The sequence below is a fragment of the Mustelus asterias genome, chromosome 9 (genome assembly GCF_964213995.1).
Source record: "Mustelus asterias chromosome 9, sMusAst1.hap1.1, whole genome shotgun sequence".
Lineage (NCBI taxonomy): Eukaryota > Metazoa > Chordata > Chondrichthyes > Carcharhiniformes > Triakidae > Mustelus > Mustelus asterias.
In genome coordinates, this window is record NC_135809.1 from 50,644,260 (window position 1) to 50,661,498 (window position 17,239).

The 17,239-nt window shown below is 46.7% G+C and overlaps 1 protein-coding gene across 1 annotated transcript in view; it reads right to left on the reverse strand.

Annotated features, from left to right (window-relative positions):
- The window catches only part of LOC144499224 (metabotropic glutamate receptor 8-like), a 472,228-nt gene that overhangs the window by 44,956 nt on the left and 410,033 nt on the right, over positions 1–17,239 (reverse strand). Inside the window, exon 10 of the mRNA XM_078221343.1 lies at positions 8,933–8,990. Coding sequence (XP_078077469.1) covers positions 8,933–8,990 — 58 coding nt within the window. The remainder of the gene's footprint in view (positions 1–8,932; positions 8,991–17,239) is intronic.

The following is a 17,239-nucleotide window of genomic DNA, read 5'->3' on the forward strand; positions in this document are numbered from 1 at the left end:
TCACCGAAGCCATTGGACTTGTTGATTTGACCAAAGCAATATCATCACAAAAAGAAACAAACTTAGCAAGATTGTTTCCTATTAATCCACAGTGTTGCAAATCACAACCTCAAACAATGTAGCTGTAACATAGCTTCTCACTCCAGCTATAAGGATTAGCAGGCACTTGCCCGAGGACAATGTCCCTTTAAGGTATTACATTATCATAACAGTGAAAATCCAAAAAGATGCAGTCGTGACCCAAATATTAGACACAAATAAAGCAGTATTGAAGTTCCTGGCTCTGCTGTTTAATGGACTATTGTCTGGGACAATAAAGCACATAAATGGATTTAATTGCTCATCAAGGAGTCTATTGTTTGCAGTCCTATCTGCTTTGTACAATGCACAGTCACTGCATACAACACAGCTCCAAATATAATGGAATAGATTACACTTCTGCCTGAACACAGAGGTCACATTTTAACTAGCGGCCTGGTATTCATATCTGTAAAATGTCATTTACAATAGCTTTATCACATCCTTGTGCTACAAGCACTCACTTTTATCTGTGTAAGTTAATTAAAATGTAAAAACTAAAAGCAGGCCTTTTGAACAGAAGTTCTTTGCTGAAGCAAAGTATCGGAGTGAAATTTTAAGGAATCTATTAACTGCAGCTGCCGAGATATGTTATTATTCGGAAATCTAACCAGACCTTAAATGGAAATAGCAACTCGGATGGGGAGGATTTCTCCAACTGAAAGTTCACAGTAGGTTTTTCACAAGAGCATCAGAAAGAGATCACAACTTCAGGATTTCTCAAAGTGCTTTACTGCTAATGAAAAGTACTTTGTTTTGAAATACAGGAAGGTTAGCAGCAGTTTTAAACTTTATTTATCTGTGTCACAAGTAGGCTTACATTAACACTGCAATGAAGTTACTGTGAAAATCCCCTAGTCACCACACTCCGGCACCTGTCCGGGTACACTGAGGAGAATTTTGCATGACCAATGCACCTAACCAGTACATCTTTCAGACTGCGGAAGGAGACAGGAGCACAAAGAGGAAACCCCCACCGACACGGGGAGAATGTGCAGACTCTGCACTGACAGTGACCTAAGTTAGGAATCGAACTTGGGTTCCTGGCGTTGTGAGGCAGCAGTGACCTAGGTACTGTGTCACCGTGCCACCCCAAATGTGTGCGCATCGAGATCCCATAAACAACAAGGCTTTAACGATCAGATAGTCTGCTTTTAGTTTTTTCAGTGATGTTTATTGAGGGATAAATATTGGCCATGATACTGGGTGAATTCCTTTGCTCTTCTGTGAAATTAGGCCACCAGAGAGAGCAGACAGAGGGCAGAATTTTCCCGTCCCATCCGCCACAGGAATCGTAGAGGACGGGACACAGACCGTGCAACAGTCCATTGACCTCAGACAGGATTGCGGTGAGTGCTGCTGGAAAATCCCACCCAAAGTCTCCGTTTGACATCTCATCCGATATTCAGCACTTCCGACAGTGCAACAGTCCCTCAGTACTGCACTGGATTGTCAGCGTGGATACAGGCCCAAGCCTTTGGAGTGCAACTTGGACCCACAATCTCCTAACATAGAGGCAAGATCATCTGTTTAATACATAGAAAATCTCGTATGTTGAAGGGTGGAATTCTCTCCCCCCACCCCGCGGCCTGTGTGGCAGCAGAAGAGGCATCCCACCATTAACCAGTGGCAGGATCTCCTTGTCTCACCACTGTCAACAGTGTTTCCCACTATTTGTACCCCCTGCAGATGGGGGAATCCACAGTAGGGGTTCGCCATTGTTGGGACTGGCAGATGCTGCTGGCAGGACAAAAGTCAGTCAGAGTTTTAACAACACCAGGTTAAAGTCCAACAGGTTTATTTGGTAGCAAATGCCATTAGCTTTCGGAGCGCTGCTCCTTCATTAGATGGAGTGGATATCTGCTCTCAAACAAGATGTGCCTTGTTTGTGAGCAGATATCCACTCCATCTAATGAAGGAGCAGCGCTCCGAAAGCTAATGGCATTTGCTTCCAAGTAAACCTGTTGGACTTTAACCTGGTGTTGTTAAAACTCTTACTGTGTTTACCCCAGTCCAACGCCGGCATCTCCACATCAGGGCAAAACTCAGCATGGTTACTGAAGCATCCTAATATTTCAATAGTTTCCTTTTCACATGATGGAGTTGTATTCCTATCTTCTATATTTCTCGTGGCAAAATTGACTGAACAATAGCCGTTGGGGCGTTTGAACGGATCGTGAGACTGTTTCCTCCCTCCGTCCCACCCGGCCAAGTTCTAAATTTGAACATTGGGGCGACAGAGTGGCACAGTGGTTAGCACTGCCACCTCACAGCGCCAGGGACCCGGGTTCAATTCTGGCCTCGGGTCATTGTATGTGTGGAGTTTGCACATTCTCCCCATGTCTGCCTGGGTTTCCTCCAGGTGCTCCGGTTTCCTCCCACAGTCCAAAGATGGTTAGGTTAGGTTAGGTTGATTGCCCATGCTAAATTGACCCGTGTGTCAGGGGATTAGCAGAATAAATATATGGAGTTACGGGAATAGGGCCTGGGTGGGATTGTGGTCGGTGCAGGCTCGATGGGCCAAATGGCCTCCTTCTGCACTGTAGGGATTCTATGATTCATAAATTAGTTCAGTTCTGATTTAACCTCCAACTTAATTTTCTTAATAACTGGTGTAAACTGGGAGCATCAGTTTAAATCCAATTATGCAGGACAACACTAAATGACTGCTGATAAGAAACTGGGATATCTTTCAAACACAATGTAGAAGGAACTTTTAATTTCAAAGAGTGAGTGGATTTGGGAGTGGGGTAACAATTTAAAGTGCTGAAAGTAACAGCGCATTGGTGAGCTGGGTCCAACACACTGACTTCTGTATTATTTAACTGCAGTACATTCAGCTGTGTGACAGAAATCACCTCTGAAAAGGAGGATTGCAGATTTAAATCTTGTTGTAATCTTAACAGGTATTTTAACAGGGGTTTTCAACTTTAAGTGTGGGTGCAAGGCTTTCCCAGGCTTCCTGGGACATGCCAGTACCAGCAGCAGTTGATGGGCCTGGAGAAGTGACAGGCAAACAAAGTCCCATAAGTACTGAAACATCACACCTGCTTACTTGCTTAAATAGTGTTTTTCATTACATTGAAATGTCCCAAGATTATAAAACAAAGTCTGGCACTGAATCACATCAGGAGATATTAGATCAGACGACCAAAAGTTTGGTTAAAAAAAAGTTGGTTTTTAAGGAGTATCTTAAAGAGGGAAAGCGAGGGAAAGAGGAAGAGAGGTGCAGTGAGGGAATTCCATGCCTTTCAGCCTGGGTAACGAAAGGCACTGGTGCAATAATGACACAAGAGATGGGAGCAGGAGTACACAACACAGCCTATCGAGCCTGCTCTGCTGTTCAGTAAGATCCTGGCCAAGTTTGGGTTTTAACTCCACTTTCCAGCCCTGTCCCTCAGTCCCTTGATTCCCTGAGACCAAACATCTGTCTCCACCAGCCTTAGATATAGCCAACAAAGGAACATCCACAATGCTCTGGGGGTAGAGAATTCCAACCCTTCAAATTAAGACATTTCCTCTCATCTCAGTACTAAATAATCAATTCCTTATCGTGAGACTGTTCCACCCCCCACATCAACCCCCCACCCCCACCCCACCATGTTCTAGATTCCCCAGCCAGTGGAACCGATCTGTCAGTATCTACCCGTGAAGTCCCTTCAGAGTCTTGTATGTTTCAATGTGATTGACTCATTCTTCAAAATTCCAAAGAACACGGATGCAGTTAACTCAGACTCTCATCATAGGACAACTCTTTCATCACTTTTAATAATGCAATCCTTCCTTAAATATGGAGACCAGAACTGGACACAATATTCCAGGTGAGGTCTCACTAAAGCCCTGTTCAATTGTATCAAGAGTTGTCCTATGATGAGAGTCTGAGTTAACTGCATCCGTGTTCTTTGGAATTTTGAAGAATGAGTCAATCACAATGAAACATACAAGACTCTGAAGGGACTTCACGGGTAGATACTGACAGATCGGTTCCACTGGCTGGGGAATCTAGAACATGGTGGGGTGGGGGTGGGGGGTTGATGTGGGGGGTGGAACAGTCTCACGATAAGGAATTGATTATTTAGTACTGAGATGAGAGGAAATGTCTTAATTTGAAGGGTTGGAATTCTCTACCCCCAGAGCATTGTGGATGTTCCTTTGTTGGCTATATGTAAGGCTGGTGGAGACAGATGTTTGGTCTCAGGGAATCAAGGGACTTGGGGACAGGGTTGGAAAGTGGAGTTAAAACCCAAACTTGGCCAGGATCTTACTGAACAGCAGAGCAGGCTCGATAGGCTGTGGTGTGTACTCCTGCTCCCATCTCTTGTGTCATTATTGCACCAGTGCCTTTCGTTACCCAGGCTGAAAGGCATGGAATTCCCTCACTGCACCTCTCTTCCTCTTTCCCTCACTTTCCCTCTTTAAGATACTCCTTAAAAACCAACTTTGTTTTAACCAAACTTTTGGTCATCTTATCTAATATCCCCTGATGTGATTCAGTGCCAGATTTTGTTTTATAATGTTCCTGTGAAGCACCTTGGGACGTTTCAATGTAATGAAAAACACTACTTAAGCAAGTAAGCAGGTGTGATGTTTCAGTACTTATGGGACTTTGTTTGCCTGTCACTTCTCCAGGCCCATCAACTGCTGCTGGTACTGGCATGTCCCAGGAAGCCTGGGAAAGCTGTGCACCCACACTTAAAGTTGAAAACCCCTGTTAAAATACCTGTTAAGATTACAACAAGATTTAAATCTGCAATCCCCCTCTCCAGAGGTGATTTCTGTCACACAGCTGAATGTACTGCAGTTAAATAATACAGAAGTCAGTGTGTTGGACCCAGCTCACCAATGCGCTGTTACTTTCAGCACTTTAAATTGTTACCCCACTCCCAAATCCGCTCACTCTTTGAAATTAAAAGTTCCTTCCACATTGTGTTTGAAAGATATCCCAGTTTCTTATCAGCAGTCATTTAGTGTTGTCCTGCATAATTGGATTTAAACTGATGCTCCCAGTTTACACCAGTTATTAAGAAAATTAAGTTGGAGGTTAAATCAGAACTGAACTAATTTATGAATCATAGAATCATAAAATCCCTACAGTGCAGAAGGAGGCCACTTGGCCCATCGAGCCTGCACCGACCACAGTCCCACCCAGGCCCTATTCCCGTAACTCCATATATTTATTCTGCTAATCCCTTGACACACGGGTCAATTTAGCATGGCCAATCAACCTAACCTAACCTAACCATCTTTGGACTGTGGGAGGAAACCGGAGCACCTGGAGGAAACCCAGGCAGACATGGGGAGAATGTGCAAACTTCACACATACAATGACCCGAGGCCGGAATTGAACCCGGGTCCCTGGCGCTGTGAGGTGGCAGTGCTAACCACTGTGCCACTCTGTCGCCCCAATGTTCAAATTTAGAACTTGGCAGGATGGGACGGGGGTAGGAAACAGTCTCACGGTCAGTTCAAATGCTCCAATGGCTAATGTTCAGTCAATTTTGCCACGAGAAATATAGAAGATAGGAATACAACTCCATCATGTGAAAAGGAAACTATTGAAATATTAGGATGCTTCAGTAACCATGCTGATTTTTGTCCTGATGTGGAGATGCCGGCGTTGGACTGGGGTAAACACAGTCAGAGTTTTAACAACACCAGGTTAAAGACAAACAGGTTTATTTGGTAGCAAATACCATTAGCTTTCGGAGCGTGCTGCTCCTTCGTCAGATGGAGTGGATATCTGCTCTCAAACAAGGTGTGCCTTGTTTGTGAGCAGATATTTCCCATGGATTTAAGATATGTTTTGGTAAAATCGGGCCCTTTGTCTGATCAAACCATGATTTTCTAAGTGCATTGTTAAGACTTCCTTAGTAATAGGTTCTAACATTTTCCCAATGACTTATATCAGATTAACTGGTCCCTGTTTTCTCCTTCCCTCCTTTCTTAAATAGCGGTGTCACATTTTCTAACTTCCAATCCGCTGGGACCGTTTCAGACTTAAGGAATTAAGGAAAGTTTGGAAAATCACAGTCAAAACATTCACTTTCTCTGCAGATATCTTGTCTAAAACCCGAGGCTGTGGGCCATCAGGTCCTGGGGATGATCAGATTTTAATCCGTTCAGGCTATCAAACCGTTGCCAGGGTGAGGGATAGAGTCGGTAACTAGGAAATGGAGTTTGGGGTAGGGACCAAAAACATTGGGGCGAATTTTACCGTCCTGCGGGCCAGGGGTGGACCATAAAAATGACCGTTGATCTGGGGTAGGATTTTCCGGTTTCGGGGCAAGCAAAGCTGTAAAATCCTGACCAAATTCCTTAAGTCTGAAACGGTCCCAGCGGATTGGAAGTTAGAAAATGTGACACCGCTATTTAAGAAAGGAGGGAGGGAGAAAACAGGGACCAGTTAATCTGATATCAGTCATTGGGAAAATGTTAGAACCTATTCCAACTATATAATTTAAGGAAATTTCTACTCCTTCAGTACTGGATATCACACAAGCAGTCTGATAATTTAGTAGCCGGGGAAAAATCAAGTTGAGGGAGAGCTGGGTGTTGTCAGCGTACATGTGAAAACTAATAAAATGACAACATGTAGATGAGAGAAAGGAGAGGACTAAGGATAGATCCTTGGGGGACACCAGAGGTAGTTGTGTGGGAGCAGGAAACAAAGCCATTGCAAGTGATTCCCTAGCTACGGTTAGATAGATAAGAAGGGAGCCAGCAGAGAACAATGCCATCGTTGATAGTTGGGAGGCACTAAAGGAGAATGATGTTGTCAACATGTGTCAAAGATGGCTGACAGGTTGAGAAGGACAAGGAGGGATTGTTTACCTTTGTCACAGACACATCGGGTGTCATTTGTGACTTTGGCCAGTGTTGTTTCGGTGGAAACCTGATTGGAGGGATTCAAACCTGGAGTTCAGGGAAAGATGGGAATGGATTTGGTAGGCAAAAACACATTGAAGGACATTTGAGAGGAAAGGGAGATTGAAGATGAGTCAGAAGTTCACAAGGACAGTGGAGTCTAGGGTAGTTTATTTTGAGTGGGATAAGCAAAGGATACTCTATATGTAGTGTCTGTCTCTTTAAGACAGCACAGCAGAAGAGAGTCACCTGACTTGAGGAACTTGGGGGCTGAGAGTAAGCAATCTCACCACAGGGCGAAGTTCTCTCTCAGACAAAATCATCTCGCAGCCATGTAGTTAACATCATAAAAGCCTGGAGTACGACTCCAGGGCAGCCTGGAGCTGCAACTCCTGTATCTAGCTTCTCTTATCAATAAATACCTTTTATTCCTAGCAAAGTCTGAAATCTCTGGATGATACTGGAGTGCCACAACATCACAAAGAACAACACCTGAAGAAAGAGGACTATTTAAATTACCGGCTAAGGTGGGGTCCAGGAGGGTGAACATGAGAGAAATTGGGAGATCAGTGGTTTACTGGGAATAGGATTTAGGGCACAGAAGGTGGGTGTCATGAACAAGATGAGCTTGGACAGGGCATGAGGGGAGATGGAAGGGGAACTAGAGAAAGAGGCAAGTTCAGGGCTAGGGCATGGGGAGCACTAAAGGAAGCATGCCAGTATCTCTAGCATCTGTCGCTCAGGATCCAGATTTATCCTCTTTGTCGGCAGCCCTCAAGGCTCAGCATCTGTGGCCAGCTGAGCAGAGATTGCACTCCGGGGAGGCGATGGCCTAGTGGCATTATTGCTGGACTATTAATCCAGAAACTCAGCCAAAACCTTGGGTTTGAATCCTGTTATGGCAGATGGTGGAGTTTGAATTCAATAAAAAATATCTGAAATCAAGAATCTATTAATGGCCATGAAACCATTGTCGATTATCATAAAAACCCATCTCATTCACTAATGTCCTTTCGGGAAGGAAATCTGCCGTCCTTATCTGGTCTGGCCTACATGTGACTCCAGAGCCACAGCAATTTGGTTGACTCTCAAGGGGTCCGGAAGGGAAAGAAGGGGTTTAGGACAGCGATAGTGGTGGGGGACGCAATGGTTAGAGGTACGGACAGGCGGTTCTGTGGGAGCGAACAAGAATCCAGGATAGCAGTCTGCCTCCCTGGTACTGCCGGGGTACTGGATGTCTCCGAGAGGGTAGGAAGCATATTAAAAAAGGAAGGTAGTCAAACGGACGTAATTATACACATTGGTGAAAATGATGTAGGTAGGAAGAGCAGGGGGGTCATACGAGAGAAATTCAGGGAGATGGGTGCTAGGCTAAAAAGTAAGGCCTCCAGGGTCGCAATCTCTGGACTGCTCCCGGTGTCTAGTGCAAGTGAGGCTCGGAACAGGGAGATTCTACAGTTGAACGCATGGCTAAAGGACTGGTGCAAGAGGGAGGGTTTTAAATTCATAGATAACTGGGAAGTCTTCAAGTCAGGATGGCAACTTTACAGAAAGGATGGGTTACACCTTAACTGGAAGGGAGCAAATATCCTGGCTGGGAGTTTTGCTAGAGTGTTTCGGCAGGATTTAAACTCGTGTGGCAGGGGAGTGGGGAACAAAACAGTAGGTCAGTAAGTACTGAGGCTGGGGTTGAGCTGGGGGCCAGAGCAAGGCTAGCTAAGAAGAGGAGCATTCTGGAGGAGGATGACCTGAGTGGGCCTGGAGGTCTGGAGTGCATCTGCTTCAATGCGAGGAGCGTAACGGGTAAGACAGACGAACTTAGGGCCTTAATGCTTACGCGGAATTTGGATGTGGTTGCGGTGACGGAGACTTGGTTAAAAGAAGGACAGGACTGGCAGCTGAATATTCCGGGGTATAAGTGTTTTAGGCGAGACAGAGGAGAGGCTAAAAAAGGTCGGGGAGTAGCGATATTAGTTAGGGAGCATATTACCGCGGTGCAGAGGGTAGACAACTTAGAGGGGTCATGTACTGAGTCACTGTGGGTGGAACTCAGAATCAGGAAGGATGCAGGCACTATGCTGGGGGTGTACTACAGACCACCCAACAGCCCACGGGAAGTGGAGGAAAGGATATGTCAGGAGATTCTGGATAGGTGCAGAAAAAATAGGGTTATTGTAGTGGAGGACTTTAATTTCCCTGGTATAGACTGGAAAGTGCTTAGAGCTGGGGTTCCGGACGGGGAAGAATTTGTAAAATGCATACTGCAAGGTTCTTTGGAACAGTATGTAGATAGCCCGACTAGAGAGGGGGCTATACTGGACCTAGTTCTGGGAAATGAGCCCGGTCAGGTCGTCAAAGTTTCAGTAGGGGAACATGTGGCAAATAGTGACCACAACTCTGTTAACTTTAGGATAGTAATGGACAAGGATGACTGCTGTCCTACGGGCAGGGTGCTAAATTTGGGGAAGGCTAACTATAGCCGGATTAAGCAGAAATTGGTGGATGTTGATTGGGAGAGGATGTTCGAGGGTAAGTCCGTGTCTGGCATGTGGGAGTCTTTTAAGGAACAATTGATAAGGCTGCAGGATAGGCATGTGCCTGTAAAAAGGAAAGGTAGGAAAGGTAGGATTCGAGAGCCGTGGATAACCAGGGAAATTGAGGATCTGATTAAAATGAAAAGAGAGGCGTACATTAAGTCCAGGCAACAGAAAACAGATGGAGCTCTGGAGGAATACAGAGAGAGTAGGAAAGAACTCAAACGGGGAGTTAGAAGGGCAAAAGGAGGTCACGAGATGTTCTTGGCAGGCAGAATTAAGGAGAATCCTAAGGCATTCTATTCATACATTAGGAACAAAAGAGTTGTCAGGGAGAAACTCAGACCTCTCGGGGACAAAGGAGGGGATTTACGCTTAGAACCCAAGGGAATAGGGGAGATCCTAAACGAATACTTAGCATCGGTATTCACGAAGGAGAGGGACGTGTTAACCGGGAGTGTCTCGGAGGGAGGTGTTGACCCGTTAGAGAAAATCTCCATTACCAAGGGAGGAAGTGTTAGGTTTTTTAGGGAACATTAAAACTGACAAAGCCCAGGGCCTGATGGCATCTATCCTAGACTGCTCAGGGAGACGAGAGATGAAATTGCTGGGCCTCTGACGGAAATCTTTGTCGCTTCTTTGGACACAGGTGAGGTCCCTGAGGATTGGAGGATAGTGAATGTGGTCCCGGTTGTTTAAGAAGGGTAGCAGGGAAAACCCGGGAAATTATAGGCTGGTGAGCTTGACGTCCGTGGTAGGGAAGTTGTTGAAGAGGATTCTTAGAGACAGGATGTATGTGCACTTAGAACGGAACAATCTCATTAGTGACAAACAGCATGGTTTTGTAAGAGGGAGGTTGTGCCTTACAAATTTGGTGGAGTTTTTTGAGGAAGTGACAAAAACGGTTGATGAAGGAAGGGCCGTGGATGTCGCCTATATGGATTTCAGTAAGGCATTTGACAAAGTCCCTCATGGCAGGTTGGTTAAGCAGGTTAAGGCTCATGAGATACAAGGAGAAGTGGCTAGATGGGTGGAGAACTGGCTTGGCCATAGGAGACAGAGGGTAGCGGTCGAAGGGTCTTTTTCCGGCTGGAGGTCTGTGACCAGTGGTGTTCCGCAGGGCTCTGTACTGGGACCTCTGCTATTTGTGATATATATAAATGATTTGGAAGAAGGTGTAACTGGTGTTATCAGCAAGTTTGCGGATAACACGAAGATGGCTGGACTTGCGGATAGCGATGAGCATTGTCGGGCAACACAGCAGGATATAGATAGGCTGGAAAATTGGGCGGAGAGGTGGCAGATGGAATTTAATCCGGATAAATGCGAAGTGATGCATTTTGGAAGAAATAATGTAGGGAGGAGTTATACAATAAATGGCAGAGTCATCAAGAGTATAGAAACACAGAGGGACCTAGGTGTGCAAGTCCACAAATCCTTGAAGGTGGCAACACAGGTGGAGAAGGTGGTGAAGAAGGCATATGGTATGCTTGCCTTTATAGGACAGGGTATGGAGTATAAAAGCTGGAGTCTGATGATGCAGCTGTATAGAACGCTGGTTAGGCCACATTTGGAGTACTGCGTCCAGTTCTGGTCACCGCACTACCAGAAGGACGTGGAGGCGTTAGAGAGAGTGCAGAGAAGATTTACCAGGATGTTGCCTGGTATGGAGGGTCTTAGCTATGAGGAGAGATTGGGTAAACTGGGGTTGTTCTCCCTGGAAAGACGGAGAATGCGGTGTAATAGAGGTGTACAAGATTATGAAGGGGATAGATAGGGTGAACAGTGGGAAGCTTTTTCCCAGATCAGAAGTGACGATCACGAGGGGTCACGGGCTCAAGGTGAGAGGGGCAAAGTATAACTCAGATATCAGAGGGATGTTTTTTACACAGAGGGTGGTGGGGTCCTGGAATGCGCTGCCAAGTAGGGTGGTGGAGGCAGACATGCTGACATTGTTTAAGACTTACCTGGGTAGTCACATGAGCAGCCTGGGAATGGAGGGATACAAACGATTGGTCTAGTTGGACCAAGGAGCGGCACAGGCTTGGAGGGCCGAAGGGCCTGTTTCCTGTGCTGTACTGTTCTTTGTTCTTTGTTTGTTCTTTGCCCTCGGGGAACTAGGGATGGGCAATAAATGCTGGCCAGCCAGCAATGCCTAAGTCACATGAATGAATAAAAAAAAAGCTTCTCCACTGCTGACTGCTCTTGCTCACTTGTGATATGTGAAACACCAGGTGAGTGCCCAACCTCTTGGTTTACAAGTCTCACTGAGGTGTGTATATTTGAGCTGGAACTTGGTCTGCATTAGTCCTGTGATGGTGTGGTCCTCCTCTGAGGTGTCTACACATCTACTCAGACTAATCAATCAGGGAGCATGGAAATCAGACGTAAATCAAGGTTGGAAAGCCACTGGCAGAGGGGCTGCAGCAACCTCTACGTTCCCTACAGACTCCACATCGGCCCAGTGTGTCACCACATTAAAATTGTGTGCACCATTACAAATAGCTAAGATGAGATATCATATTAATGACAGTCTCTCATAAAACAGCCACAAATATAGTGAAGCAACAGTTGCATAAAGATGCACATAATGGCAGAACCTCGAGGCCAGAAAAACACATGGTCACCAGAAGTCTGTTTATAGTGGAAAGAGGCTGCTCCTAAACAGGAGCATAATGTCAGAGGGGACAATTCAACTTGTTCTCGCAATGCAACATCACTGGATAAGCACATCAACTTCAGCCTGTATGTGGCCACTTCAACAAGATACGTTCAGGCTTACAGCTCATGGGCTCAGTATGTCGAAGAATGGTTTGATGATTGTAACCACGGACTTGTATTGGATGACACAGGTCAGATTTTCTAACCCCGCCATGATGGGACACGCCGCGGGGAATGAAGTGGCCCAGCCAAAAGACCATTGGCTTTTGTCAGGACCAGACAATTCCAGCACTGGGCAGGACCAGAAAACCTTCCTGTAGACTTACTGCAACGAAACAGGTCATTTGGCCCAACTGATCTATTCATTATGACGTTCCACATGATCCTCCTTCCTCTCTACATCATCTATCTCTGATGTCATTTGATATCATTCTCCTCTATGTACTTAGAATCACAGAACAGAATCATAGAATCCCTACAGTGCAGAAGGAGGCCATTCCGCCCATCGAGTCTGCACCAACAACAATCCCACCCAAGCCCTATCCCCATAATCCCATGCATTTACCCTAGCTAGGCCGCCTGACACTAAGGGGCAATTTAGCACGGCCAATCCACCTAACCTGCACATCTTTGGACTATGGGAGGACACCAGAGCACCCGGAGGAAACCCTCGCAGACACGGGGAGAATGTGCAGACTCCACACAGATAGTGACCAAAGCCGGCAGTCGAACCCGGGCCCTGGCGCTGTGAAGCAGCAGTGCCAACCACTATGCCACCGTGCCGCCCTCTATTATTCATTTGCTTTAATACTCCATGTTTTGCATTCTAACCATTATCTGGCTAATGACCGGGGCCTGTCATTTTGATGTAAATTATATTTTAACCCCACATTAAAATGAAGTTAAAATAAATATTGAGTACATTATTTCAAACTGAATCAAAAATTGTAAGGCAGTCAAGTCTGAGATATTAGGAATCATGATTTTCCTATCAAGTCCCAGAAAATATCAGCAAACATGCTTTCATTAATTATATGTTTTCACAATAGCTTACCCCTTTTCTTGCACACTTTGTAAGATCTAGTGCTGAGCCAACAGTCTTATTTAGGGCCTCTTCACTGGAAGGGTGCTAGACCTAGGATTACTCTTTTGTTTTTGCCTCTTGCTCAGTGAAGAGTCACTGATACTCTCCTCAGGGGATCCCCACAACTAAGTAAGAATACACCATGTGGAGGACCATGTCTCATCACAAAGTGAATCAGTATGTAGGTGCTCTGAGTTGCTAAAATGCAAACATCCCAAATGTTATTCACTCATGTGCTTCCCCTCCCGACTCCCCAAAATCTTTCCACCAGCTACAGGGCACAAGTTGGGAGTGTAATGGAATGGACGCCAATTGCCTGGATAGGTGCAGTGGTGACACGCAAGGAGCTTGACATTGTCCAGGTAAAAACGTCTGCTTGAACAGTGGTCCTTGCTCCACTTGCTGAAACATCCACCCACTCCACCACTGATTTACTGAAGCTGCATCATGTTTCATTCACTGTGTGTACTGCAGCAAACTGCCAAAGCAATTTTTTGGGGGAAAAACTCCCCAGCCTTTGTAAACAAAAACAATGACTATAGGGAGGATGAGCAAACTAACCACAGCACGTGGCACTGAGAGTCATTCTAGTTGGGGGAGTGGAAAGAAATGCAGTGGTGGGAAATTACAGTACAGTTAAGAGATACTCTTCTCTAAGCCAAGAGTGTGAGACCTTAAGGTTGTAGTCCCTGCCTGACATCAGGGTGAAGGAAATCTCCTCGAGTCCGGAAAGGAACTTAAAGTGCAAAGGGATAGATCCAGTTGTCTTGATCCAGTGATATAAGTGGGATTAAGAAAGAAGATCTGCTGTGGGAGCATGAGCAACTCAGGGTTAGATTAAAAACCAGAACCTCCATCATTCAGAAGAACAAAGACAGTAGGTTCATGGGAACATCATCACTTCCAGGTTCTATGCATCATTGTTCCCTCACCATCGCTGGGTCAAACTCCTGAACGTTTAGCATTGTGGGAGAAATTCTAACACATTGACTGCATCAGTTCAAGTAGGCAGCTCAGCATCACCTTTTCAGGAAAACTAGAGATGGGCAAAATAAATGTCAGCCTTACTCGTGATGTCCATGTCCTGAGAATGAGATTTTTCTTTGAAAAAGCTACATTCAAAATGAAATTGGATTATATAAAAAAATTGGATTAAAAGATTCTCCTAATTTTCAGATGGCCTATATAATAGGCACTTTTGCTCACTGAGGAAGAGTATGGTACTTGGAAATTATTGCTGCCAAGAACAGTGGATGAGCAGTTTACAGATATAAAATGAACTGACCCCTTCCAGCCTTTAAAATATTTTGTTCTTTTAATGACACAATTACAGAATACTCATTGCAGAAATTCCTAAATGCTCACATAATTACTTAAAGATTAGAATAGAGAGCTGGGAATAATTATACATCAATAATCTAATATGACCAACAATGAAAGCGAAGCTTAACTCTTAGTTATAAACATCAGAAGCTGCCAATTGGATTTCTCTCGACAGATCTCTGCCCACAACTCATCTGCCTATCTTCAAGGGGGTAAATCTTGACTTTGCTCAACAGTGTAAAATGGGTAATGGGGAGGTGGCAGCCCATTTTATTTCCATTACAGTCACAGGGAAGCTGTGAAATCAGCCATCCACTCGCTGCCGCCGCTTTAATCATCGCACAAGTCCAAGATCTACCCTATTAATTTGGATGGCAGATTGTTTTCTTAGGCTAGTTACTAAAACACTGTCTGGGAGTGAAGGTTGGGGCTGAACACTGTCAGGGGGGGTGAGGGGGGGTGCACAGAGTCACAGAATGAGGGAGGATGTGAACTCTGTCAGTGGAAGTGAGGGAGGAGAGTGAACACCGTCAGGGGGAGCAAGGGAGGAGGGTGAACACCGTCAGGGGGAGTGAGGGAGGTGGGTGAACACTGTCTGTGGGGGTGAGGGAGGGTGAACACTTACACTGTCCCGCCTGGTGAAGGAGCAGCGCTCCAAAAGCTCATGATTCCAAATGAACCCGTTGGACTTTAACCTGGTGTTGTGAGACTTCTTACTGTCAGGGGGGGTGAGGGGGGAGGGGGGAGGGGGGGGGGGGGGGGGCGCGGGGGGGCGGGGGGGGGGGGGCAGTGGAGGGGGGAGGGGGGGGGCGCGGGGGGGCGGGGGGGGGGCAGTGGCGCGGGGGGAGAGCGAACCCTGTCAGTGGTTGAGGGAGGGGGTGAACACTTGGCGGGGAGGGAGAGAGGGGGTGAATACTTGGGGGGGAGGGAGGGAGGGGGTTAACACTTGGGGGGGGGGGAGGAAAAAAGAATAGAGGCATAGACTATTTTCTAAACGGTGACAAAATTCATAATGCTAAAGTGCAAAGGGACTTGGGAGTCCTAGTCCAGGATTCTCTAAAGGTAAACTTGCAGGTTGAGCCCGTAATTAAGAAAGCAAATGTAATGTTGTCATTTATCTCAAGAGGCTTGGAATACAAAAGCAGGGATGTACTTCTGAGGCTTTATAAAGCACTGGTTAGGCCCCATTTGGAGTACTGTGAGCAATTTTGGGCCACACCTCAGGAAGGACATACTGGCACTGGAGCGGGTCCAGCGGAGATTCACACGGATGATCCCGGGAATGGTAGGCCTGACATACGATGAACGTCTGAGGATCGTGGGATTGTATTCATTGGAGTTTAGGAGGTTGGGGGGAGATCTAATAGAAACTTACAAGATAATGAACGGCTTAGATAGGATGGACGTAGGGAAGTTGTTTCCATTAACAGGGGAGACTAGGACGCGGGGGCACAGCCTTAGAATAAAAGGGAGTCACTTTAGGATAGAGATGAGGAGAAATTTCTTCAGCCAGAGAGTGGCAGGTCTGTGGAATTCATTGCCACAGAGGGCTGTGGAGGCCGAGACGTTAAGCGTCTTCAAGACAGAAATTGATAAATTCTTGATTTCTCGAGGAATTAAGGGCTATGGGGAGAGAGCGGGTAAATGGAGTTGAAATCAACCATGATTGAATGGTGGAGTGGACTCGATGGGCCGAATGGCCTTACTTCCGCTCCTAGGTCTTATGGAGGGATGGGGTGAACACTTGGGGGGGAGGGAGGGAGGGGGTGAACACTTGGGGGAGGGAGGGGGGGAAGGGGTGAACACTTGGGGGGGAGGGAGGGAGGGGGTGAACACTTGGGGGAGGGAGGGGGTGAACACTTGGGGGGAGGGAGGGGGTGAACACTTGGGGGGAGGGGAGTGGGGGAGGGGGTGAACACTTGGGGAGGGGGGGAAGGGGTGAACACTTGGGGGGGAGGGAGGGAGGGGGTGAACACTTGGGGGGTGAGGGAGGGAGGGGGTGAACACTTGGGGGGTGAGGGAGGGAGAGGGTGAACACATGGGGGGGGGGAAGGGGGGGAGGGGGTGAACACCGTCAGGGGGAGTGAGGGAGGTGGGTGAATACTGTCAGGGGTGAGGGCTGGGGATAAGGGAGGGGGTGAGAAACGGGAGTGGACACTGTCATGGGGGGTGAGGTGGGGGATGAGGGAAGTGGGGGGAAGGAGAGGGTGAATACTGTCATGGGGGTTGAGGGAGGGGGTGAGGGAGGTGGGGTGAGGGAAGGGGTGAACACTGTCATGGGGGTGAGGGAGGGGGGTGAGGGAGGTAGGGTGAGAGAGGGGGTGAACTCTGTCAGGGAGTGAGAGAGGGGTTAGCACTGTCAGAGAGTGAGGGAGGGTGATGAACACTGTCAAGGGGTGAGGTAGGGGGATGATCTCTGTCAGGGCATGAGGGATGATGTGAACACTGTTGAGGGTGAGAGAGAGGGGTGAGTACTGTCAGGGGGGTGAACATTGTCAGGGAGGTGAAGGACAGGGATGAGGGAGGGGGGTGAACACTGTAGGGGGATGAGCAAGAGTGTGAACACTGTTGAGGGTGATGGAGGGGTTAGCACTGTTACTATGCAGTCTTGCAGTTTGACATCTCCAGGCAATCTTAAACCCATGTGATTTCCCCTTCATCTCAGCCTGTTCATTCAAGGAATTGCAAGTGATTT